The sequence below is a fragment of the Oncorhynchus keta genome, chromosome 13 (genome assembly GCF_023373465.1).
Source record: "Oncorhynchus keta strain PuntledgeMale-10-30-2019 chromosome 13, Oket_V2, whole genome shotgun sequence".
Lineage (NCBI taxonomy): Eukaryota > Metazoa > Chordata > Actinopteri > Salmoniformes > Salmonidae > Oncorhynchus > Oncorhynchus keta.
The window spans coordinates 30,212,472-30,239,136 of record NC_068433.1 but is presented as its reverse complement, the minus strand read 5'-3'; the positions used below and the strand labels follow the sequence as shown (position 1 = coordinate 30,239,136).

Sequence of the window (26,665 nt, the reverse complement as noted above, 5' to 3'; positions counted from 1 at the left end):
AATAATAATGAATATGGACATGGGGTACCTGATCCTATATCAGCACTCCTACCCGGAAACAATTGTGAATCCGGCCCCTGGTTCCTCTCAAGGTTTCCCTATGGCGTTTTCTGTATGTTTCTTTACCTTTGTCACACACACACACACACACACACACACACACACACACACACACACACACACACACACACACACACACACACACACACACACACACACACACACACACACACACACACACACACACACACACACACACACACACACGCACACACAGACATTGAAATAACAGTATAAATAGCATAAGAGAAATGACACGACTCACAAAAATAAACCGTCAAGCCTTGTTTTCCTTTGTTTGCATTTATTAATGTATCTCTAATGTGTGTGTTTTTTTAAAAATCTGTCCACAAACTCATATTAGTCACTACTATGTTAGGTTAGGTCAGTTTTTCCCTCACTGCAATGGCAGTCATCTACACGAGAGCCCAAACCCAGCACTCCCTTCCACCTCTCCAACAAGACAGTGGCTTTGTTCCAAATGGCACCCGATTCCCTATATAGTGCACTACTTTTGACAAGGGCCCTATGACCTATGTCAGTCACACACACTGCAACTGTACTCGAACATCTGCACTTCAAAATGCATGTGGAACGAGGAAATTATGGGTCAACAATATAGTTAGGCACCGGTTAAAATATTGCTAGCATATTTCCGAGAGATTCCTTTGCAAGAAGCAATTTAGGAAATATTTCAGATGAACCATTGACTGTCTGGGACATTCACATTTTCACATTATGACATATTTTGTGGGTAATTTAAGATCATGATGTAGTTTACATTCACTGGATCGAACATGTTTGTCAGTTGGAGGGCAGTTCATTTAAATGATTGGCGGGTCACTTGTACTATCCTTGGCAAGTCACTTGTCCTATCTGCCAATGGGAGGGAGGAGTGGGCGGGACTAGAGCTTGGGTTTGCGCTCTCTTGTTAAAAACACATCTCTAGTGCTATCTGTACAACATTCAACAAGACATTTTTTTTTCTTATATTTTTTTTCCTCTTCTTCTCCTTAATAATGCCAAAACAATAATAATCATTTTAAAAAGAAGAAGAATAGCGTTACTCCATCTCATCGGGCATCGAATGAACGAAACGTACGAACATCACACAAATTGAAAATACAAATCTAAGAATAAAAGGCCTCAATACCAGATAGTACACATCATCACCTTCTAATGGTGCCAGAGAGAGAGAGAGAGAGAGAGAGAGAGAGAGAGAGAGACAGGTTACGGAAGAGAGAGAGAGAGGTTATGGAAGAAAGGAAGAAGAGAGAGAGAGGTTAGGGAAGTTGAGAAAGAAGAAAAGAGAGATGTACACATACATTAAAAGGATAGAGAGAATGACAATATAATATCTTGATAATACCATTGAATTATATTATCTTAATTTAACGTGTTTAGTGTCCCCATGGACAGGTTTTGGCACCTAATTCTAAGATTTATCCATTAAACTTTGGCTTTGGTTTGCCACGGGTTAGCTGAAATCAACCTTGTTTCCTACACTGGGGGCTACTAGCGATGCTAGCAATATTACCTCCAAGTGATATTATGTCTGATGGTAAGAAATTGTTCAAATAAGGCAACAACCCACTTGGCCCCTGCGAAGTTGGAGTGACAGATGAGGAGAGGATAAAATAAGTCAAGAAGAATGAGGTGAATAAATAGGTGATATACTAGGGGAAAGAGAGATGTGGGCTAAGTGCTTTTGGTGAGCTTACAAAATACCAACTCCAGGAAGTGCTTGACACAGAAGGCACGGTGGCATTGACACTACAGGTTATTGTCCCAAAGGGCACCCTATTCCCTAAATAGTGCACTACTTTGACCAGGACCTATATGGGAATGGTCCTGGTCAAAAGTAGTGAACCATATAGGGAATAGGGTGTCATTACGGGTGCAACCTAAGTCTTTAAGAAAACACCACTTAGGGAACTGCTAAACTCATATAAGGTGCTCTAATAAGGATAGAAGTAAAACACATAATGCACATAAACCAAAAGTAAGGCTGTGGTTCCAATCCCAAACTCTTGCCTACAACCAATGGGGTTAGGTTCCAATCCCAAACTCTTGCCTACAACCAATGGGGTTAGGTTCCAATCCCAAACTCTCGCCTACAACCAATGGGGTTAGGTTCCAATCCCAAACTCTCGCCTCCAACCAATGGGGTTAGGTTCCAATCCCAAGCTCTCGCTGTCAACCAATGGGGTTAGGTTCCAATCCCAAGCTCTCGCTGTCAACCAATGGGGTTAGGGTTCCAATCCCAAGCTCTCGCTGTCAACCAATGGGGTTAGGAGGGCGAGAAGGCAAGACTTATCCAATCAAATAATTTAGTGACGTTTACAATCGTAAGTCGTTTATTTAATTGTTTTTATGATAAAATATTTGCTTGTTCACTGTGTGCAGAACATGCTGTGTGTAGTACGACGCGCTAAACCAATACCGTGGCTATAGTACAAATTGATCAATCAAAATTTGTCAGAGATGATTATTTTGATATATTGTGATGTAAACTTGAGTCTCATCCAAGCTCTTAATAATACAATGATAATATTTTGATTGGATTATAGATTTGGGCGAGTGGATTGGAGCTGCAGCTTTACACTCCAACAGAAAGTGACACCTTACATTTTCTTTAAAAAAAAAAGTTTGGTCTATCGATAGTCAAAATAAAAACAACTACTTTGGGAAATTATAAACCTTGCACAGTGCTCTTTATAGACATGACATTCCGACTAGTCTTTTCCTCACAACAACAAGCCTTATAGTTTTTTTTAAATCATTACCTACTGTATATTCATAACCTTCTCTGTAAGCTTCTCTTCTTGAAATGAAAATAAACATAGAAAGTTATTTTTTCCTTTTTTCTTATCTTCTTGTCTTTACAAAAGCTACACATATTCTACTGGGATGTATCTATGGATTTGTTCGTGTTTTTAATAATGCTTACTCTTCTTTCCCGTTCTTCTTCACTTAAAAGAAAGAAAGACAGAAATCTAGTCATCTAAAAGACGTCATACCCCAAGACTACAACAGTTTGCTTTCTTGAGTCCTCCGCTCTTGTGAGGGAACTCACCCTTTTCTCTCATCCATTTTTCCTTCCCCTTGTTTTTTTCTGTTATTTTCCTCATAAAAGGAATGGAAGGAAAGAGTGTGACACGGTCGTGGAGTCTTGGTCACCTGACCTGACGTGCCAGCTGATTGTGTTCAGGATGCACTGTCCGTCTGTTTGTCCTGTGTCCCCCAAAACAGACTTTTGTTTTGTTTCTGTTTGTTTAATGGTCCGTTGGCCACCACGACAATGTAGAGATAACCGTTAGCCCACGTCTGACTCTGAACACGCTGGTATTTCTGCTGTAAATGCTGACCTCTGACCTTTAACCTCCCTTTTCACTTATTGACCTTTCACCTTGACCTCTTTTCATTCATATGAATATTTCTTAATGTTTCATCTTCATCAACTAAGTGCTTTATACTTTTTTTTCCACAGAATCCACATAGAGATGCTACCGGTCTCTTGTGAAAAGAGAAAGATCCACACCAGCTGTTTGTTTAACACTACAGATTTCTATTCACAATAGCCTAGAACCAATTTTTTACATATATACTTTAGCTTTATACTGTATTCTCAGATATCATTGTCCTATAAGAGCCCAGAAACAGAGGGCTATACTGTAGAACTCCCTTGACGACATTCCAAACATAGACAGGCACTAAACTGAGGGGAAAACAGGAAATGACAAACTGTTCCCATGGTGACCTCGGAACAGCAATCCGACCAATGAGAGGCAGTGATATCAGGGTCAGGGGTTACCTTATCCCTAATCATTGCCATCTTCATCTGGTAAAAATTTGTTCCTGTGGTGTTATTTGTTGTAGACAGCTGGATAGCTTAGTTTGAGTTTACGGCTTGAATGGTTGTGGTTGAACCACGGTTATCGAATCAGTGCTCTTGAACAGACCGTAATATGAAATTGAAATGTCAACGTGGCAAGAAGTGGTGTCTTATCTAAATGTCAGTTGGGATGAAGTTTGGCTTCTTTTGACACTTGTTCTGCTAAAGTATAACTAATCAACAACGTTACTCATAGAAGTAGTATTATTCTCAAAACATGAAGTATAAGGTCTGATAAAATCATGTTTGTGTTCTCCGGAATGGTAGAATGTTACAGTTTATTTGTTCTCACATAGTAATGTTAAGACTTAACAGCAGCCAGAGGACTATCTCGAGCAAATCATCACAATTAGCCCTCTTGGTAGGAGATGGAATGGAAAACAGGAAACTCTGGAATATAGAACTCAAGGCCTCAAAAGTCCTGAAGAGAAAGGATTCACACTGCACTGTCTGTATGTACAAGGGGGGGGGGTTGTGGTTGGTTGAGAAAATCAAGAGGACTACACTGAACTCCCGGGATGTAAATATTAAAAGGCGAGAGAAAAATGTATGATCTTTTTCCTTAGGAGAGATGATGTTTACACAACCCTCTCAACGGAGGCGCATCTCAGTCCGTGGTCCTCAGTTATACTTGTCAGCGGACTTACCATGTCAATGACCCTGAACTGCTGTATGTAAGAGAACGAGGAAGTGATATAATGACCCCTAACATTTGACTCCTAAACTTCTGCACTGTCTAGTTGAACTCCCTCTCCCCATCTCTCTGCGGGATGATGTTGTTGCCATTTAGTCTCCCATCACTGCTTCCTCCTCTCGTGTAAGACGGTCAGAGCCGAGGGCAGTTGACATGGAGAGAGACATCCTCATCCCATGCTCTGTAGGGGAATCCCCTGGACTACTGCTCTCCCTTTCCAAATCCTCCTCTTCTCCTTCCTCCTCTTCTTCCTCCTCTTCCCCATCCTCCTCCAGCTTGCCGTCCTGCCCCAGGCCAGCGAGGCCACTCCTTGTGTTCCTGGTTGTGGTGGAGGCCTGGTTAGAAGCATGCAGGGGGTGGTGGAGGTTGTAGCTGCCCTCTAGGTCCACTTCCTCTGGGGTGAGGCCATTCTCCATCCCTCTCTCCCTCTCCACCCTGGATGAGGCCCATTCCTCGAGGGGGGCCCTATCTTCACTCTCGCTCAGGTACCTAGGATAGGATAGGGACATCAGTCTACTTGCAATGACTGTAATATGTTTGTTTTTTCCCCCTACTAAACTTAGTTGAATGCACTAACTATAAGTAGCTCTGGGAAAGAACCTCTGCTAAATTATGAATATGTAAATATAAAATGTAAACACGCATCTCTTACCTCCACAGGGCTAGGGGGTCTGGGTCAGCCCGGGGTTGGGGTGGCCTCTGGGGCCCGTGTTCCCCCAGGGAGCTGGGGTTGTGGGCCCCCCTCTTACGCCTGGACTTGCTGGTGTGGTTGACCTGGAGGTGCATGGCCATCAGCTCGGCTGAGCAGGTACGGAAGGGACAGAACAGGCACTGGTTAAGGGTGACCCCTGCTCCTCCTCCTCCTCCACCACCCCCTCCCGGTACTCCATCCTCCTCCAGACCTCCGAGCCCAGGGGAGGGGCGGCGGGAGAGATCCAGGGGCTGGGACAACAAGCCTCTCTCCTGGGTGCCCTGAGCTGATCCCCCTCCCATCCGCTCCCTCCCGTTAGCTGGCACCATGCGGCTGGTGGTGAGTGGTTTGCGACGGGACACTTTGGGCGCCTTTGGCGGGGGCGGGGTGGGGGTGGAGGTAGGGGACTCCCCCGTCCACCCTCCCTCCATCCCCCCCTGGTACAGCGCCCCCATCACCCCGGATAGGTACCGGTACTGGCTCTCCAGATCTGCATCCCTCAGTCCTCCCATGGCCTTCCCATGGTCCCTGTCTCTCTGCTCGGGAAGGCCCAGGATCCAGGGCTGGTGCTGGTTGTGCCTGGAGGATGCGGTCTCTGCCGGGGTTCTGGCGGCTGAGCCATGGGTGAAGCTCTGGGGCCGGCGCTGTTTGGCCATCCCCTCCCTTCCCTCCCCCCGTGGAGCTCCTCCACCACCTCCCAGAGAGGCAGAAGTGAGGCCGGGGGAGGAGGCGGTGGATGAAGAGGCCCCCATGGCGTTCCTCTGTTCTCTGTGGTGCCTCTGGAGATGGTACTTTAGAGAGCCTGACTGGGTTCCCGCGTAGTCACAGTGGGGACATTTATACGGTCTCTCCCCTGAAAGAGGTACATAAACTAGTTGTGGTTATCAAGGGCATATAATAATGGGGGAATGTCAGTAGATGTTACACTACACTATACTATGCTATGCTATGCTATACTATGCTATGCTATACTATACTATGCTATGCTATACTATACATGGAGAGAAACATTTGTATTGTTCTAATTCTGCACAAAAAACAAACAATTTAGACAGGACCACTAGACTAAATATGGACCAGCCCATCTGGCATTTGCCTGAACTGCCCTACGCCTAGTCTGTTTCTGACCACAGAGAAAAAAACAACAACAATTATATGGACCTTGATTCCTGGATTTCGGCTATGGAATAAAAGAGGGGCAACTATAGGGTTCAAGTATTATACGAGCTTGTAGTACCATATTACAAACCACAGATGGCAGTATCCCATCACAATCTAAAATCCTGATTGGCTTTGATAAGGAGGACATTAGATGAAAAACCTCATCAGCCTCGGAGGTGTTGAGAGTGATTATTGCTAGTAGCAATTTACTTAAGTATAATGATTCACCTAATTAATTACAACAGACAGAGGAGATGGTCATATTTAGGACTCAGAAACACTTGAGAACACATGAATTTAATGGCACATGTAAATGTGGTCAGTGTGCATGTAGTTAAGGTTTAGTGTTCTAGAGTAGATTGTATTGTTAGTGATTATTCGCTGAATTCCAAATGGACCTCTAGCCCTTACTTCCTCGCCACTCTGAGATCTCATTGGACAGGTAGAAGCAATATGGCCACATTTCCATCCAGCCGATCAGAAGGTGAGATGAAGCCACACTACAAGACCAAAAGTATCTGGACACCTGCTCGTCGAACATCTCATTCCAAATTCATGGGCATTAATATGGTGTTTGTCCACCCTTTGCTGCTATAAAAGCCTCCACTCTTCTGGGAAAGCTTTACACTAGATGTTGGAATACTGCTGCGGGGACTTGCATCCATTCAGCCTCAAGGGCATAAGTGAGGTTGGGCACTGACGTTGGGCGATTAGTGCTGGCTCGAAGTCGGTGTTCCAATTCATCCCAAAAGGTGTTTGATGAGGTTGAGGTCAGGGCTCTGTGCAGGCCAGTCAAGGTCTTCCACACCAATCTCGACAAAACATTTTGGTATGGACCTTGCTTTGTGCACGGGGGCATTGTCATGCTAAAAATGGAAAGGGCCTTCCCCAAACTGTGGCAAAAACGTTGGAAACACAGAATAATCTAGAATGTCATGGTATGCTGTAGCGTTAAGATTTCCCCTCAATGGAACTTAGGGGTCTAGCCCAAACCATGAAAAACAGCTCAAGGCCATTATTCCTCCTTCACCAAACATTACAGTTGGCACTATGGTTTTGGGCAGGTAGCGTTCTCCTGGCATCTGCCAAACCCAGATTAGTCCGTCGTACTGCCTGATGGTGAAGCGTGATTCATCACTCCAGAGAATGTGTTTCCACTGCTCCAAAGTCCAATGGTGGCAAGCTTTACACCACTCCAGCCAACGCATGGTGATCTTAGGCTTGTGTGCGGCTGCTTGGCCATGGAAAACCATGTCATGAAGCTCCTGGCGAACAGTTCTTGTGCTGACGTTGCTTCCAGAGGCAGTTTGGAACACGGTAGTGAGTGTTGTAACCAAGGACAGACGATTTTTATGTGGTCTGTTCTGTGATCTTGCCTACCACGCGGCTGAGCCGTTATTGCTCCCAAATGTTTCCACTTCACAATAACAGCACTTACAGTTGACCGGGCAGCTCTAGCAGGGCAGAAATTTGACGAACTGACTTGTTGGAAAGTAGCATCCTATAACGGTGCCACGTTGAAAGTCATTGAGCTCTTCAGGAAGACCCTTCTACTGCCCAATGTTTGTCTATGGAGATTGCATGGCTGTGAGCTCGATTTTATCAATCATCTCAGATCTACAGGAGTGCATTGGCCCTAGGTTGTATAGACACAGAATAAGTGTCATACGCCCTAGGGTATAGGATTTAGGGGCTAGGGGTCGATTTGGGATCCAGCCATTGTTAGGTGTGTTGGGGGTTGGGGGCTAGTGGCAGGCTCACCTGTGTGAACTCTCAGATGCACTTTAAGGTGATGGGACGAGCGGAAAGCTTTACCGCAATAGGGGCAGTCTTTCACCCCTGTGCCTCGCACACGCTCCCTAGAAGTCACGGACGAACCTGAAGATGACCCAGATAGACCGTTCTCTCCTGGAGAGAGAGGAAGGGTTGAGAGAGAGAGAGAGAGAGAGAGAGAGAGAGAGAGAGAGGGGGTGCGAGGGAGAGAGAGATGGAGGGAGAGCCGGAAGAGAGGGAATAAGGGAGGGAGGGTGAGAGAAAGGGTGATGGAGTAGAGACAGAGGGGGAGGGAGAGAGAGGGGGAAAGAGAAAGAGGGGGGAGAGCAAGAAGGGGAAGACGGGAGGAAGAGAATAAGAAAGTGGTATTGATAGTTAATTGCATTGCTGGACGCTACTCTCACACTCTGCTACTCTCCCACTGCTACTCTCCCACTCTGCTACTCTCCCACTCTGCTACAAGCTTTTTATTTGTGTCCTTATTCTCTCTAATGAAAATGTCAAATAAACGGGAGACATGTTGGGGACGTTTTGGAGGTGAAGCCATGTCACTGTACCTTGGAACTGTGACATCACTGAGTGGAACCCTCCTCCGGCTGCTGACTGATGTTGAGGTCCACTTTGAAGTTTGGACTCCTGTCTTCCCTCGCTACTACCTTCTCTCCCACCTCCTCCTCCTCGTCCTCCCCCACTCTGGCTCGCTCCTCCATCCTCCTCTCCTCCTGTGGCGTAGCGCGGGGGGTGACCGTGGTTCTTATGGGGCCGCTGGACGTGGACGCGAGCGTGCGCCACCACCTGCTGCAGGCTCCGGAACAGCTTCCCACAGTCGGGGCACTCCCATGGGGCTCCGGAGGACGGAGGCTCCTCTCGGGGATCCAGACCTCCAAGGTAGGCCCTGACCTGCTCAGCCTCCCCCACCACGGAGCTCCTGGATGGGGCTCGGTGCAGGTGCTGGGTCCTCTGGTTCTGCCTCTGAGCCTGCTGGGCTTGCTGGGCCTGTTGAGCTGCTACTAGGCTACGGGCTACCAGCTGCCACATGGCTATCTGGTCCCCTCCATCTCCTGCTGCCTCTCCTCCTCCTCCCCCTCCTCCTCCGCTCCCATTCCCCATCTCCGCCACCTGAGCCACGGCCTGCAGCCGTTCCATGCAGCTGGCGCCGCCACCGCCATCGCTGGGCAACCCCAGGTAGCCCAAGATGGCCGATTTACTAGAGACTCCGGCGCCGTCCCGCTCAGCCCTTGATCGCCCCCCTCTCCCCCCTCCACCACGAGCCAGCAAGAGACTGGAGTAGAGAGCGTTGAGGCCCTGGCTGGTGACAGAGCCTTTGGGGCCTCTATGTTCAGCCCCGGCCACAGGAGCCACCAGCCCCCCCAGCCCGCCCAGACCTGCCTTCAGGCCCAGCTTGTTGAGGTGCACCTGTAATAGAGGTCATAAAGTCACTTGTATAATAAATGCCCAATGTCTTCAATCGTTTGACACATGCAATTATAGCATAGACTAGGGTTGCAAAGGGTTGGAAACTTTCCGGGTAAATTTCCGGAATTTTCCCAGACATTTTCCATGGGAAGTTAAGCCCGGGAATTTGGGGGATTTTGTTTAAGTTCATCAAAACAGTTAGCTTATAACAGTGAACCTTTTTTTGTGGGATACAGACAAGGCAATTCTAGGTCTTGTGGCATATTTTGGTTAAACTATCCCCAATTCAATGGAATCGCAACCCAGTGCACAGTGCATTCTTCCATCACATGTACAGCTGATTCTCAAGCTCTTGCACACTAATGAGATGCTATTGAGCCCACGCTACTACACTGTCTGAGCTAAGAACTACATGCTTTCTGGTAAATTTTGATTACAATACTGGGCGGGGTGAATATATTTTCTATGATATACAGTACATACTTTTTTGTTAACTAGTAAATAGTAGCCTACAGCAAAGTATGTTTAAATACTTTTTAACTTGTTAACAATTTCTGCTAGTTAGTTTTTGCTACAATGTGGGTTTCCGCTTGCTTGAGCCTACTATTGTTAATTCACCTGTTTGCATACATGTTTAATTTGAAAATATTTATCTTACAAAGAAGTTGTTTAATCTAACTGCTTAACCATTTATCTGTACATGGAATTGTATTTGGGGTTTTTTAACTCATTTTTTTCTAATCTATACAGGAAAATGCCACGGGCACTAGCTGATGTGTGGAGACATTTCACTGCAGCTCTAAAGGAAAAGCTGTGTACATTTGCAAATACTGTGCCAAATCATATGTGAAGAATGCAACAAAGATGCAGAATCATCTGGCCAAGTGCATAAAGTTCCCTCAGCGCTCACAACAAGCAACCCCTGACAAAAGTCCCTCTACTTTCAATTCGAAAATGATGAATCAGACACCTTATCGATAGCAACAGCACAGTCCTCCTGGAATTATGACTCAATGGAGGAACGTAGTCAGAGAAATGCTGATGAATGTCTTGCTCGAACTGTGTATGCAACTGGTTCACCTCTGATGCTCACAGGCAATGTGCATTGGAAGAGATTTCTGAATGCTCTTTGCCCAGCATACACCCCTCCAACCAGACATGCTTTATCTACTCATTTGCTGGATGCAGAGTTCAACAGAGTTCAAGTGAAGGTCAAGCAAATCATAAAGAAAGCAGAATGTATTGCAATCATCTCTGATGAGTGGTCGAATGTTTGTGGGGAAAGGAATAATGAACTACATCATCTCAACCCCTCAACCAGTATTCTACAAGAGCACAGACACAAGGGACAACAGACACACTGGTCTCTAGATTGCAGTTGAGCTGAAAGGCAGTCATCAATGACCTTGGACCACAGAAGCTATTTGCACTGGTGACAATGCTGTGAACTTGAAGGCTGCTTGTTCTAAAGTGGAGCCAATGAAATGGTTAGGTATGTGAAGGGTCATCAAGTTATAGCAGCAATCTACCTCACCAACCAGAGTGAGAAGAATAAGAGCACCACATTGAAGCTGCCCAGCAACATCTGTCAGGGTGGTGTTGTCATCATGTTTGACAGTCTGCTGGAGGGGAAGGAGTCTCTCCAAGAAATGTCCATATCACAGTCTGCTGATATGGACCGCCCCATCAAGAGGATCCTCCTGGATGATGTATTTTGGGAGAGAGTGATAAGCAGCCTGAAACTCCTGAAACCTATAGCAGTGGCCATTGCACGGATTGAGGGAGACAATGCCATCCTGTCTGATATTTAGACTCTGCTTGCAACTGCTTGCAGATGTAAGAGAAGAAATCCGTACTGCCCTGCCCACTTCACTGTCGCTCCAAGCAGAGGAAACTGCAGTTCTGAAACACATCAAAAAGCATGAAGACCTCTGCCTGAAGCCCATACACACCGCAGCGTACATGTTGGACCCCAAGTATGCTGGCAAGAGCATCCTGTTTGGTGCAGAGATCAACAAGGCCTATGGTGTCATCACTACCGTGTCTCGCCACCTTGGCCTGGATGAGGGCAAGATTCTTGGCAGTACACTTCCAAGTAAGGGCGTTGGGATGGAGATGCAATATGGCAGTCAACATATCTCATCAGCCTCCTGGTAAAAGGGACTTTGTGGATCTGAGGCTCTTTCCCCTGTTGCCTCCATCATCCTCCAAATCCCCCCAACATCAGCCGCCTCAGAGCGCAACTGGTCCTTGTTTGAGAACACACACACCAAAGCATATGCAACAGGCTGACCAATACAAGGGTTGAAAGATTGGTGGCCATCCGGGCAAATTTGAGGCTTTTTGAGCCTGACAACGAGCCATCCTCAACAAGGTTGGAAAGTGACAGTGAAGATGAGGCCTCAGAGTCTTATGTTTGAGAGGTGGACATTGAGGAGGTCCAGGGAGAAGACATGGAAGCCTGAGAGGAAGACAACCAAAGCTTTAGTTTGTAGACTATCATTTTACAGATGTATGTCGAAAACATTTTTGGGAGATGCGATGGGTCACTGGGGATCATTCAATATTCCCTTTCTTTTGTTGTTCAGTGAAATCATCTCATGTGAAGAGTCAACTCATTTAATTCAAGTTCAATACGTAACTACATTTGTTTATTTTTTTCTATTGGAAGGATTCAATCATTTGCAATTGTGTTAACTTATGATAAGGTAAAGGGTTTATGTTTCCGTCTCCATATGATATGGTAAATATATCCAATGCAAAAAAACATCTACATTTAAATGGTAATAATATTAATTTGCATATATTCCCAATAATTCCCATATATTCCCGTTAATTCCCACGGAAAGTTTCCACCTCTGAATATTCCCCAAAATGAGCAACCCTAACATAGACCCTAGCATAGACACATACACATACCAGTGGAGGCTGCTGAGGGGAGGACGGCTCATAATGATGTCCGAACGGAGAAAATGGAATGGCATCAAGCACCTGGAAACCATGTGTTTGATACCATTCCACTGATTCCACTCAAGTCGTTACCATGAGCCCGTCCTCCCCAATGAAGGTGCCACCAATCTCCTGTGACACACACTAGGTTACCTACCTTCATGTGGTTCTTGAGGAACCAAGGCTCCTTGAAGCCACGGCCGCACACCTGACATTTGTGGTCCAGAGAATCCTTGTGCTTCCTCATGTGGCCCTTCAGGAACCAGGACTGGGTGAAGCGCTGGCCGCACGTCTCACAGCGGAAGGCCGGCAGAGGCGGAGCCCCTGGGGCCAGGGTGGGGGTCGGGTTGGGGGTGGGAACGAGAGTGTCTGGGATGGGTGTGGGGATGACGGCAGTGGTGGTGGTTATGATGGGGGGGTGTCTGGGGGTGTAGGGGGGCAGGGCGGGGAGTTCCACCGGGGGGGAGAGGGACAGGGAGGGGTGGCTGTCGTGGAGGTGTGCGGCCAGGCGTTCTTCCTGGCTGGCAGAGAAGGAGCACAGGGTGCACTTGTACGGGTTGTGGAGGATGCGGACGTGACGAGACAGCTCCGAGGCCGTGCGGAATTTACCCTTGCAGGCGTGGCAGCGGAAGGCGGGCGCTGCCGCTGTGGCCAGGGCGGCTTCTTCTAAGATGGCAGGACCCATGCCACCCAGGCCGCAGGAAGAGGAGTAGGGGGAGGTGAGGGAGAGGGGCACCTCCTCGGTCAGCGGAGGGCTCAGCGGTGTGCTGTCATCCATTAGGAACGGCTGGAGGGTCTGGTGATCCATCTGCAGAGCCTCCTCTAGAGCATCCCCATCCTCCCCTCTCAGTCCCTGGGTTAGAGATACAGACAGCAGGGGACTCTGGCGGTGACTGCGGTGGTTTTGTCCCACGTCGTTGTGGTTCTGGTGGGCTTTGAGATGCGCCGTGGACCCCGTCCCAATGATGCTCCCGGTCATGGTGCCTGTGTTGCGGTACAGAGCTGAGGCGCGGCGGTCCCGGTCCAGACTGTGAGCGCGGGCGTGGAGCGACAAGATACTCTGGAAGCGGAATCTCTTCCCACAAACCAGACAGGGGAACTTGAGTCCGGCTGCTCCCCTAGAAACACCCTTCCTCCCGGGCAGAGACCCTAACAGACTCCCCCCGTCCTTATGGAAGAGCTGGAGGTCTAGCTCATCACTACAGGTGGCACCCTGCTGCCCGGAGGACAGGGCCAGCTCCAGGGCCCCGAACCCGGGGAGAGGGGCCGATGATGTCGGAGTGACCGGAGGAGAACTCTCCGAAGAGGGGCTACACACCTCCGGAAGACCCCCCAGGAAGAGAGCCACAGCCGGGGTGGGGGACGGAGGGGCTGACAGCTCATCTTCATCCTCCTCCTCTTCCTCATTGTGGTGGTTGAGGGGGAAGGAGGAGAAGGGGAAGTAGGGGGTGGTGTCTAGGGTGTTCGACAGGGGTTCTGGTGTGTGGGACAGGGCTGAGGGGCTATGGGCTAGGGGCAGGTCCAGGGGGCTGTGTGAAGGGGAGAGGTGGGAGGTAAAGTGAGGAGAGGCCTGGGGACTGTGGTCCAGCGATGGTAGTGTTGGGGGTGACTGGGGCAGCTCACATGAAAGAGCCAAAACACATTCAGGAGGAGAATCCATTCTCTGTGTGTGAGAGAGAGAAAAAGAGAGAGATAAAATGAGAGAGATAAAGAGAGAGAGAGATAACGAGAGATAAGGGAATGGATATAGTACAGGAGGAAGACACTTCGCACAATTGAGATGAACCCGTTTATGGTAGTAATATATCCGTATTTCAATGGAAATGTAGTAGTATGAAGGAGTAGTGCGGGGACTCAACACTGTTCTGTGTACTGAGGTCAGAACAGGTCAGTAGGCTATTTGAAGATAAACGTATGATATTGTAGTACTGACCAGTACTGTGTGTATAACTATGCCATGCTTGACTATGTGTACAGTTAGGATGGGGACTCACCAGTCGTGTGTTTACTGCTATTCCATGTTTCAGTTTCTTGGCAGACGGGGGACACACTGCTTTGATGGCCACCTCCTTTAGTCCTCTGGGGAACACATACATTCAATATGTTCAAACATATGTTTCAAAAAGATTTTAAACCAAACATATTGCAACTCACCCTGCTGCAAAAATAACATAATGTCCTGCCTGCCTGCGTCTGTCTGTCTGTCTGTCTGTCTGTCTGTCTGTCTGTCCGCTTGCCTGCCTGCAGGTGTGTGTGCTTCAATGTGTAACAGGTGGTCACCTGTTTGATGTTGCAAGATACATTGTATACTTAACCATATGTTTGATGTCAGTATATGATATATGTGTGTGTGTGTGTGTGCGTGCGCGTGTGTCCATGTGTGTGTGTTGGTACGTGCATGTCCGTACATGTGTGTCAGTGTGTGTGTGAGCTAAGGGCACCACAGGACATGGACTGTCCCAAACAGGATGGGCGCGAGATGTTTTGACTTCCCCACACACCCTTCCTGTGAACACATACAGCAGCAGCTTCATCAGGAATGGACATACACACACACACACACACACACACACACACACACACACACACACATCAGAGCCTAAAGAAACACAACCAACCAGACACACACACAGAACACATACAACCACACAAAGAACACACCTGAACTTATTCATGTAATACAAGAACAGACACTAAATATATTTCAGACATGTTTTCCACCCACAACTGTAGTGATAGAGCCGAGAAAAAACATTACAAACACACGATCATCATCATTATGGCCAAACACTAGTAGCCTACATCTGTGCGTTCATATAGACAGTATGTCTGTGCGTGTTTGTGTGTGTCAGCGCGCCAGAATCACAAAGACATTCTCATGTATCCAGTTGACATTTTAGCTCCGCCATGACTAGCAGGGATATCACACAATATCAATCATATATCCCCTCTCTCGCTCTCTTCCTTCTCCTCCCTCTCTTCCCTCTCTCCTTCTTAATCCACCGTTATTGTTCCTTCTTCCCCCGTCTATTTCTTTCTCGCACTCCCTCCCTCCCTCCCTGATTCCATACTCCTCCCATCCCCCTCTCTTTCTCTCTCTCTCTCTCTCCCTCCTCCCTCAATTATTCACTCATTTTCTTTCATTCTCTCGCTCCCTCTTTCTTTCTCTCCTGCGTTGGAGCCAGTTGGCACAGTGCCAGGGAATGCTGATATCAGCTGGTAGATTGGGGCCTGCCAACATGGCGAGGAGAGAAAGGAGAAAAAGAAGAGACAGACAGTGAAAGAGAGAGAAATGGGGGGGGGAAAGAGAAAAGAGAGAGACAGCGAAATAAACATAACCGAATGAAAAGATCCGATGGTGATGTGATTAGCATTTTCTAATATGAAAAAAAAAGGCTGATTGCGAACTGGGGTTTTGTTGTAGGTAGGTATTCATGGTGGTAGCGAAGCGGTGGACAGTGTGTGTGTGTGTTAGTATCGTCTGATGTGATGGCATTATCATATTAATATCAGCGTCACCACTGCATTGTTCTGCCATGACAGCGGCCACTGTGCCCAACCAGCCTTGTCATACCAATAAAGCTTTTCCAAATGTGGATAGATGGAGAGAGGAGATAAGGTGCTAGACAAAGGGGAAGGGGGGGAGAGAGAGAGAGAGAGAGAGAGAGAGAGAGAGAGAGGTACATGGTGTGATCAACCAACACAAACAAGTAGTGCATGTAGATTTCAACACAGCTACAATTCATTTGATTCAGATGACGAACGTGTGCTTGATCACATTCCCCCAACGGAACTGTAATAAAGCATGCACTAACTGACGCCTACGGCTGATTTAACCAAGACTTCTGAGCGCTTAAAATGACTCTTGTGTTTTCCATTACCATCGCACACACGCTCGCACACATACAAATTATTTTAGCTGTACATATTGACAGGTGTTTGGGCCATATACTCTATGTGGAAGTTTGTATAGACCATGTCACGTGTTCATGTCACTACGAACGTGTGTAGGTACTGTGTGTGCGGTACGGAGTATGTGTATTTGTACGACTTTAGATCTCAGTGTACAAAGAATGTACAAACGTAACTATATTTGTGGTTTTGAGCAGGACACAGTTCAAGCAAGTCAGTACACGGTGGTTATGATTCTTCATACAGATGGAGGATCTTAATTTGAGCCAAATTGCTACAGCAAGTAAATAATGTGAATTAATATGTGGATTATAATGAATGGACATTTTTTTTGAAGGGGTTCATACATTTTTCGTTAGGGCAAATCATGTCTGACATTTTAAAGTAGAAATAACAAACTTTTAGAATACTTTTTTTACCTTGACTATACGACAAGTTTGCATTTCATGCTGTGCAGGAAAACACTTAGGAACAAAAAGAGTGATCAAATTAAGATCGTAGGGTGTGGATCCTAATGTATCAAAGATATTGTGTGAAGGCTAATCATAATGTTAACTGAAGGCAGCTGCTGAGAATCAGGATATCTATGGACAGATGTGTGATGGGGGTCATAGGAGCGCTTTCGTCTAATTTGTTATGGCCCTTAGGTACTCGTTACAGTAGAGTGGTTGACAATGTGTGCTGTATTGCATACATTGCCGTTATGATTCTTCATGCATACAGTTGAAGTCGGAAGTTTACGTACACTTAGGTTGGAGTCATTAAAACTCGTTTTTCAACCACTCCACAAATGTCTTGTTAACAAACTATAGTTTTTACAAGTCGGTTAGGACATCTACTTTGTGCATGACACAAGGCCATTTTACCAAAAAATGTTTACAGACAGATTATTGCACTTATAATTTACTGTATCACAATTCCAGTGAGTCAGAAGTTTACATACACTAAGTTGACTGTGCCTTTAAACAGCTTGGAAAATTCCAGAAAATTATGTCATTGCTTCAGAAGCTTCTGATAGGCTAATTTACATAATTTGAATCAATTGGAGGTGTACTTGTCGACGTATTTCAAGGCCTACCTTCAAACTCAGTGCCTCTTTGCTTGACATCATGGGAAAATCAAAAGAAATCAGCCAAGACTTCAGAAAAAAAATTGTAGACCTCCACAAGTCTGGTTCATCCTTGGGAGCAATTTCCAAACACCTGAAAGTATCACGTTCATCTGTACAAACAATAGTATGCAAGTATAAACACCATGGGACGACACAGCCATCATACGACTCAGGAAGGAGAGGTGTTCTGTCTCCTAAAGATGAAAGTACTTTGGTGCGAAAAGTGCAAATCAATCCCAGAACAAGAGCAGAGGACCTTGTGAAGATGCTGGAGGAAACAGGTACAAGGGTATCGATATCCACAGTAAAAACGAGGCCTATATCGACATAACCTGAAAGGCCACTCATCAAGGAAGAAGCAACTGCTCCAAAACCCCCATAAAAAAGCCAGACTACGGTTTGCAACTGCACATGGGGACAAAGATTGTACTTTTTGGAGAAATGTCCTCTGGTCTGATGAAACAAAAATAGAACTGTTTGGCCATAATGACCATCTTGTGTTTGGAGGAAAAAGGGGGAGGCTTGCAAGCCGAAGAACACCATCCCAACCGTGAAGCATAGGGATTGCAGAATCATGTCGTGGGGGTGCTTTGCTGCAGGAGGGATTAGTGCACTTCACAAAATAGATGGCTTCATGAGGAACGAAAATGATGTGGATATATTGAAGCAACATCTCAAGACATCAGTCAAGAAGTTAAAGCTTGGTCGCAAATGGGTCTTCCAAGTGGACAATGACCACAAGCATACTTCCAAAGTTGTGGCAAAATGGCTTAAGGACAACAAAGTCAAGGTATTGGAGTGGCCATCACAAAGCCCTGACCTCAATCCTATAGAGAATGTGTGGGCAGAACTGAAAAAGCGTGTGTGAGCAAGGAGGCCTACAAACCTGACTCAGTTACAACCAGCTTTGTCTGGAGGAATGGGCCAAAATTCACCCAACTTATTGTGGGAAACTTGTGGAAAGCTACCCGAAACGTTTTCCCCAAGTTAAACAATTTAAAGGCAATGCTACCAAATACTAATTGAGTGTATGTAAACTTCTGATCCACTGGGAATGTGATGAAAGAAATAAAAGTTGAAATAAATCATTCTCTCTATTATTATTCTGACATTTCACATTCTTAAAATAAAGTGGTGATCCTAACTGACCTAAGACAGGGCATTTTTACTCGGATTCAATGTCAGGAATTGTGTAAAACTGAGTTTAAATGTACCTGGCTATGGTGTATGTAGACTTCCGACTTCAACTCTACGTAGGATCTGGGGGTGTTTCCTTAAGTGTGTGAGTTTGTGTACCTGTTTTTGTAACTGTTTTTGTCAGTGTGTGCGTGTCTACAGTTAATGTGTCTTGTTATTAGTGTGTGTGCTCCAAATACTGTACGCATGTGAAGGCCAGTGTGTTCAAATGTGTGTGTGTGTGTGTGTGTGTGTGATCGAGCCTATGTGTGTTTATGTGGGTGTTAGTGCGTTTGTGTGTCTGATGGCTTATGTGTGTGTTTAAGTGTGTATGTGTGAGTGAGGGCCTGTGTGAGGGAAAGTGTGTGTGTGTTTTTCTCTCTCTGTGTGGTACAGTAACTCAGGGCCTGCTGTAATTTTTATCGCCGTGGTCACGCGGCAAAACTTCCCAACAGACGGGATTCATTTCCGGGCTTTCACCTTTCCCTGAACCCCCCTCTCTCTTCTTTCCCTCCCTCGCTCCCCTCACTTTATCTGGCTTGCACTTTTTCATTACTGCTCTTTTTTTGTTCTTTGGCTTCTCTGAATGGAGGGTGGATTGTCTGACTTCTCTCACTCGCTGTGTCCTGATTCTTGACCTTTGGCCTCACTTCGCTTGCTTTCTTTCCTCCTCTCTCTGTTTTTCCTTCAGCTGGCAACGTTTAGTTGGGCACACCGTTGCTAAACTTTACGCAATAGAAGAAAACGTTTCTGTCTACTGGACACGACCCCCGTTCTTGCCTCCTCTCCTCTTTATAGTTATCATCCAGATGAAGAGAAGTATGTGAAGGGGCATAAGACTATGCAGAATTAATATGTAGGCTATGAACGTGAACTGGAAGTGTAATGCATTAACCCGATTTTTATGCGACCGTGCATTAAAGAGGTCAGATCGTCTTAGCAGACGCATTCCATGGATGAGTCCCTCAATCAAACTTCCAAATATGTAGATCCCAACTCTATCAGGACATAACCCTTGATAAAACTAGAGCAATTAGGCCAATCTAAGATCCGACGTGTCCTCATTACGACTTCTATGTGTAACAAGTGTTACACCTTCTGTAACATTTGTGTGAGTGACTTTTAGCTACATCAACTGGTAGTCTGAGCCCTACTGGTCTGGACCAGACAGATTCCATAACATCATGAATATTGATGTTGGCTAGGAGACTGAGTGGTCAAGCAGCAAGCTGACCCCTAGCTTACAGCCCCTAGCTAACAGTAATTTATGATCCTTATAACGGTCAACATACACTGACTCAGTTTTACATCATTTCTATCAGCATTTTAAATGTGCAACTGGAGGGAGAAAAAAATTGTAGACCACCTTTACTCCACACACAGAGACGTGTACAAAGCTCTCCCTCACCCTTCATTTGGCAAATCTGACCATAATTCTATCTTCCTGATTCCTGCTCACAAACAAAAAATTAGAGCAGGAAGCACCAGTGACTCGGTCTATAAAAAAGTGGTCAGATGAAGCAGATGCTAAACAACAGGACTGTTTCGCTAGCACAGACTGGAATATGTTCCGGGATTCTTCTGAAGGCATTGAGGGGTGAACCACATCAGTGACTGGCTTCATCAATAAATGCATCGAGGATGTCGTCCCCCACAGTGACTGCACGTACATACCCCATCCAGAAGCCATGGACTACAGGCAACATTCGCACTGATCTAAAGGGTAGAGCTGCTGCTCTCTGCGGGACTTATTAGAAAACCGGAAGCTTATTAGAAATCCGGCTATGCTCGACGAACCATCAAACAGACAAAGCGTCAATACAGGACTAAGATCGAATCATACTACATCGGCTCCGACGCGTCTCGGGTGTGGCAGAGCCTGCAAACTATTACAGACTAATAATAATATAATATAATAATAATATATGCCATTTAGCTGACGCTTTTATCCAAAGCGACTTACAGTCATGTGTGCATACATTCTACGTATGTAGACTACAAAGGGAAGCACAGCCGAGAGCTACCCAGTGACACAAGCATACCAGACTTTCTGAATAACTTCTATGCTTGCTTTGAGGCAAGCAACACTGCAACATGCATGAGAGCATCAGCTGTTCCGGACGACTGTGTTATTACACTCTCTGCAGCCGATGTGAGTAAGACCTTAAAACAGGTCAACATTTACGAGGCCACAAGACCAGACGGATTACCAGGACGTGTACTCCGAGCATGCGCTGACCAGCTAGCAAGTGCCTTCACTGACATTTTCAACCTCTCCCTGTCTGAGTCTGTAATACTAACATGTTTCAAGCAGACCACCATAGTCCCTGTGCCCAAGAACACTATGGTAACCTGCCTAAATGACTACCGACCCGTAGCACTCACGTCTGTAGCCATGAAATGCTTTGAAAGGGTGGTCATGGCTCACACCAACACCATTATCCCAGAAACAGTAGACCCACTCCAATTTGCATACATCTCCAACAGATCCACAGATGATGCAATCTCTATTGCACTCCACACTGCCCTTTCACACCTGGACAAAAGGAACACCTATGTGAGAACGCTATTCATTGACTACAGCTCAGCGTTCAACACCATAGTGCCCTCAAAGCTCATCACTAAGCTAAAGACCCCGGGACTAAACACCTCCCTCTGCAATTGGATCCTAGACTTCCTGACGGGCCGCCCCCAGGTGGTAAGGGTAGGTAACAACACGTCCGCCACTGATCCTCAACACGGGGGCACCTCAAGGGGTGCGTGCTCAGTCCCCCCCTGTACTCCCTGTTCACTCATGGCCAGGCACGACTCCAACACCATCGTTAAGTTTGCTGATGACACAACAGTGGTAGGCCTGATCACCGACACGATGGGAGGATGTCAGAGTCCTGACCGTGTGGTGCAAGGACAACAACCTTCCTCAAGGTGAACAAGACAAAGGAGATGATTGTGGACTACAGGAAAAGGAGAACTGAGCATGCACCCATTCTCATCGACGGGGCTGTTGTGGAGCAGGTTGAGAGCTTCAAGTTCCTTGACGTCCACATCACCAACAAACTAACATGGTCCAAGCACACCAAGACAGTCGTTAAGCGGGCACAACAAAACCTATTCTCCCCCAAGAGACTGAAAAGAGTTGGCATGGGTCCTCAGATCCTCAAAAGGTTTTATAGCAGCACCACTGAGAGCATCCTGATGGGTTACATCACCACCTGGTATGGCCTCCGACCGCAAAGGAACTACAGAGGATAGTGCGTATGGCCCAGTACATCACCGGGGCCAAGCTTCCTGCCATCCAAGACCTCTATACCAGGCGGTGTCAGAGGAGTGTCCTAAAAATTGTCAAAGACTCCAACCACCCTAGTCATAGAGTGCACATTGACTCTGCGCCGGTTCCCCTTGTATATATCCCCGCTATTGTTATTTACTGCAGCTCTTTAATAATTTATTATTCTTATCTCTTACTTTTCTTATTTTCTTAAAACTGCATTGTTGGTTAAGGGCTTGTAAGTAAGCATTTCACTGTAAGGTGAAACGCTACACCTGCTGTATTTGGCGTATGTGACAAATGAAATGTAATTTGACGTATAGTGTAAGTCCCAAATGGTACCCTAATCCCTATTTATCACACTACTTAAAGTAGTGCTCCATATAGGGGAAAGGGTGCCATTTGGGATGCATCCATAGTATACTTAAGCAATAAGGCACGAGGGTGTGGTATATTGGCCATATACCACAAACCCCCAAGGTGCCTTATTGCTATTATAAACTGGTTACTAATGTAATTAGAGCAGTAAAAACAAATGTTTGTCATACCCGTGGTATACGGTCTGATATATCATGGCTGTCAGCCAATCAGCATTTAGGGCTCAAACCACCCAGTTTATAATTGGCCTCATCACACTAACTCTAAAGTTATGTAATACAGCCTTTGCTTTCACCTGTCTAATCTTGTTGGATCAGAGGTTACCGGTCTGATTACCTTAATTACAGTGTAATGACAATGTAAGTACACATTGTTATATACGACTATCTGCAATATGTTAATTCGACCATTAAAGGTCTAACTCTAAGAGGAGTACTTGCCCTAGTAAGGTTTCTTTGTATGCTACAACAGCATTGAATGTTTTGAGAGCTGAAAATGTGAATGGGATATGCTACTCTAAACTTGCTGAAGGGCTAGGAGTGATTGCTTGTACAGGTCTACTAGTATGGGTTTATGCTACGCTGCAGAAACATTTTTGAGCCAAACTCAGGCAGAGAAGCAGTCTTTACATGTCACCATGCACCCTCACTGAGCAGGCCGAGCAGGTGTCTGTCTGTCTGTCTGTCTGTCTGTCTGTCTGTCTGTCTGTCTGTCTGTCTGTCTGTCTGTCTGTCTGTCTATCTATCTATCTATCTATCTATCTATCTATCTATCTATATATCTATCTATCTATCTATCTATCTATCTATCTATCTATCCCACAGAGCCTTAATGACACAATTAAATCAATCAGTGGCTTGATTGGAATGCTCCTTGAGTGTGTGTGAGAGAGAGAGAGAGAGAGAGAGAGAGAGAGAGAGAGAGAGAGAGAGAGAGAGAGAGAGCACCTGGATGTTGCATCCCTCAAGTGTTGTTCTGAGGTAGGGTGCAAGACAGTAAGAGACAGGAAACATAAATTATCATAAAAATCATGAATTCTTCCCACTGAATCCAAGCCCAACGCTCTATCTTGATTTTTAACAGCATCTAAAGATGGCACACTCTGTCCCTCAAATGATGGCACTTATTGAAAAGTGTTCAAATGTTCAATAATAAGATACCTTTTAGGGAGCTAGAGTGTATCTAGTTAAAGTTGGACTGTTTGCTTCAGGTGGGAAATCCCAAACTAGACTGCAAGCTGAAAATGTCAAAAAAAAAAGAAAAGTAAGGCTGTACACTTATCACATTACATTGATTTCCTGTGGACACATCTAAAGTGTTGAATCAAACTATGGTATGTAGTAGGCCTATGAACTGGACATTTAAACATGTCTAAAACATGTTCTCTCGCTATGGGGTTTGAAACACAGCGACGGGAGTCTCGCTCTTCTCCGGTCACCACAGATGACACGTCTGCCTGTTATCTGGAGAGGAATTTCCTGCTCTCCCTTATGATGTGCGTCAATAACGTGCAACCATTTTCAGTCGCTCTTTCCCCTGCCTTCTCTCTCGCGGCCATCTCAATTAAACAGCCACATTAATGAAATAAATAACTATCAACAAACAATGCGCGGACGCCTGGTCTACATAACGTCCAAAAAAACGAGATTAGATTAGTCATTTTCGCAGCTGCTCTTTAGCTGTTAAAATATTATTAAATCCCCTAAGTGAACATAGTAACACGATTGTTTAATCTCAAAGCCGTTGACGAGTCACGTTCGTTGCCTACTCTCTGTGTGTCATGTATATCGCTCCCCCATGCTCCATCCATTTTGTTCCTAAATTTTCTATAACAAAAGACTGAAAGGGAGGGGAAAAGACATGAGTGTTGCGGGGAGAAATCGGAGGACGAGAAAAGTGCCATCATGGATTTCATCTTGAATTTCGCTGCCAACCTCCCCATCCATCCCCCTCAAACTAAATCAAACATGATCACATTGTATCCAGCACACGTAGGCTACAGAAAACAACCCTATAACTTATATCAACCGCCGGGAAACAACTTGTATTTTCAGAATGAGATGTTGCACGCAACACACTTGCTACTTTCTTGCGAAATCACTGTAGCCCAAAAGGAGAGAGGTAAGCCTATGGCTACAGTGAAGCTTGCACTCGTAAGAGGTGACGCTAGGACAAGTTTACCGGTTGTAATAGTAGTAGCCTTGTAATAGTCGTAGTAAATATAGTAGTAGCATAGTGGGAGGACTATGGTTTTAAAAACCGTTGGATAGGCCTACAGCTGGATAGGTGTAGCCTGGACGAATAGACTAGGCTACCTATTTAGGCTACATCTGGTTAAATTGGTCATCTTAAAAACAATAATTACGTAATGCGTCTCCAACAAAATAATTATCATGGCTTTATCGTCTCTACCTAGAATGTTCTAGCGTTGCAGCTTTGTAAATCACACCCGAACATGTAGTTAACCCAAAAATAAAACGGAAATCAAAAAACATAGCGATTGATCAAATTTGCAACTTATTTTTGTCAAAAGCTACGACATATGTTTTAATGTTGTGAATTATACCCGATGTGTAGGCCTGTGCATGGATGAATGCAATTGCCTTATCTTCTGCAGTAGCCAATGATTGTATTCCTTAGGCTATAGCAATACATTTAATACAGAACTTTGTGTTAGTTTATAGGTTAGCCTACTTGTGCGTTCACTTTAGTTGACTTTTAGTGCACTTCAAATAGCATAACGTAATTCAATTGACAATTTACAAACCATTTTTACGGTGTAGGCATACGTTATCCGACAATTCAAGTAGTACATTTTAGGCCCCAAGTTATAACTGAAACTAATCCATCATGATATATAGAATCCGTTCTCACTTTTGTCATGTCACCGTATAGGGCTAACGCATGCAGACGGTCGGCCACGCGCGCACATACAACACCGGCTTCATACATGACACACAGAAAAGTGCCGAAGAGTGCATGGGAACATACATGCAGCACACACACACGCCACACACTATAGTGCAACCCGCCAATCACTCTCAACAATCCACTCACAATACAAACACATTTCGTTGGATACCATGTGTATCCCGTAGCCTACATACCGACTAATAAAACTTGAAACATAAAAACTGTAATGTGTGTAAAAAAAATAAAAAATGTTTTTAAAAGGCGAGATAAAATGGAGCTACAATGCTGCGCTTCAATCACTGCAACTATAGGGTGATTACACGGATTTGCAAAAAGAAAAAGTCGTCGTCAGATATTTGTTGTTCATGGAGACAACAACAAACGCGACAAATACAACAATTTTGGAGAGGTTTTACTATAGTGCTACACAACCGCAGTTCCATACCACCCTATATAAAAGTGCACATGTAAACGTATGGATAGTATATATTGTACATTAACTAGATATTTATGATGAAAGTAAGACTCTATGTACTTACGGGAGAGGCGGCGGGCGGATTAATGACAGGACACGTCATGATTACGTTTCACTTGAATTAAATACATTACGAGTTGGGGAAAAAATGGAAATCAGGGGTTGTTGTATACAAGCATACGCCGTTTTCCCCCTCCCTTAGCTCACCCTGTTCTCCTCCTCCCTTTCGCTCTCTCTCACACATTTTTTCAAACATCCATTTATTGTGCAGTAGTGAGTAAGTGAGTGAATAAAAGAGAGAGAGAGAGAGAGAGAGGAGAGTGGGAGGGCGAGTGATGTAGGTTGCAAATGTAATTATAATCTCACGAGCACCATTTTAGAACACTGACACACGGGGCAGACTGCCCGGTTCAGTTGCAGCCCAAAAATAACGACACTATATAACCTACTATCAGGTGGCCTCTACTCTATAGCATAGATATAAACCTACAAAAGTTTGCAGACATATGTCTTATCGAAGTGCGTACAAGTTAAAAAGAATTGACGTGAGGTATCTGAATGTTGTTTTGATAGACATCCGGAAGCCTATGGTTTTAAAGTTGGAAAAATTGAAGAAAGATTGATAGGCTGTTGTTATTACTGTTTTATAACTGTTTCGGTTTACTCACTGGATCAGTGACTAAAAAGTGACTTTTCACTGTTGAAACAAAAATTCATCTTTTTCATCATGATTCGAATCGGAAGTTTCAAATTGAACTCGGGATTTTTCTGAATCATCCTCCTCTTCTAAATC

The 26,665-nt window shown here is 45.3% G+C and overlaps 1 protein-coding gene across 3 annotated transcripts; it reads right to left on the bottom strand.

The window, feature by feature from the left end:
• Nucleotides 1-344: 344 nt before the first annotated feature.
• On the bottom strand, nt 345-26,124 carry LOC118392157 (zinc finger protein 219-like). 3 transcript variants are annotated; one of them, XM_035783841.2, is made up of 7 exons: nt 25,937-26,124; nt 14,634-14,718; nt 12,797-14,302; nt 8,832-9,690; nt 8,317-8,409; nt 5,302-6,193; nt 345-5,138 (listed from the first exon to the last, which is right to left on the bottom strand). In XM_035783841.2, the coding sequence occupies exons 3-7, from the start codon at nt 14,297-14,299 to the stop codon at nt 4,742-4,744; spliced, it is 3,744 nt and encodes a 1,247-aa protein (XP_035639734.2). In that variant the 5' UTR covers nt 14,300-14,302; nt 14,634-14,718; nt 25,937-26,124; the 3' UTR covers nt 345-4,741. The 3 variants fall into 3 exon arrangements, with proteins under 3 accessions (XP_035639734.2, XP_035639733.2, XP_035639735.2); XM_035783840.2 differs by having other exon boundaries at nt 8,263-8,409; nt 25,937-26,123; XM_035783842.2 differs by lacking the exon at nt 8,317-8,409.
• Between the last annotated feature and the right edge of the window lie 541 nt (nt 26,125-26,665).

Excerpts from the sequence above, each read along its gene's own strand:
- LOC118392157 (XM_035783840.2), bottom strand. The coding sequence starts at position 14,299 with ATGGATTCTCCTCCTGAATGTGTTTTGGCTCTTTCATGTGAGCTGCCC. Across the intron at positions 9,691-12,796 it reads TCCTCAAGAACCACATGAAG|GTGCACCTCAACAAGCTGGG; the intron begins GTAGGTAACCTA and ends CCTCTATTACAG. Across the intron at positions 8,410-8,831 it reads AGTGATGTCACAGTTCCAAG|GAGAGAACGGTCTATCTGGG; the intron begins GTACAGTGACAT and ends CTCTCTCTCCAG.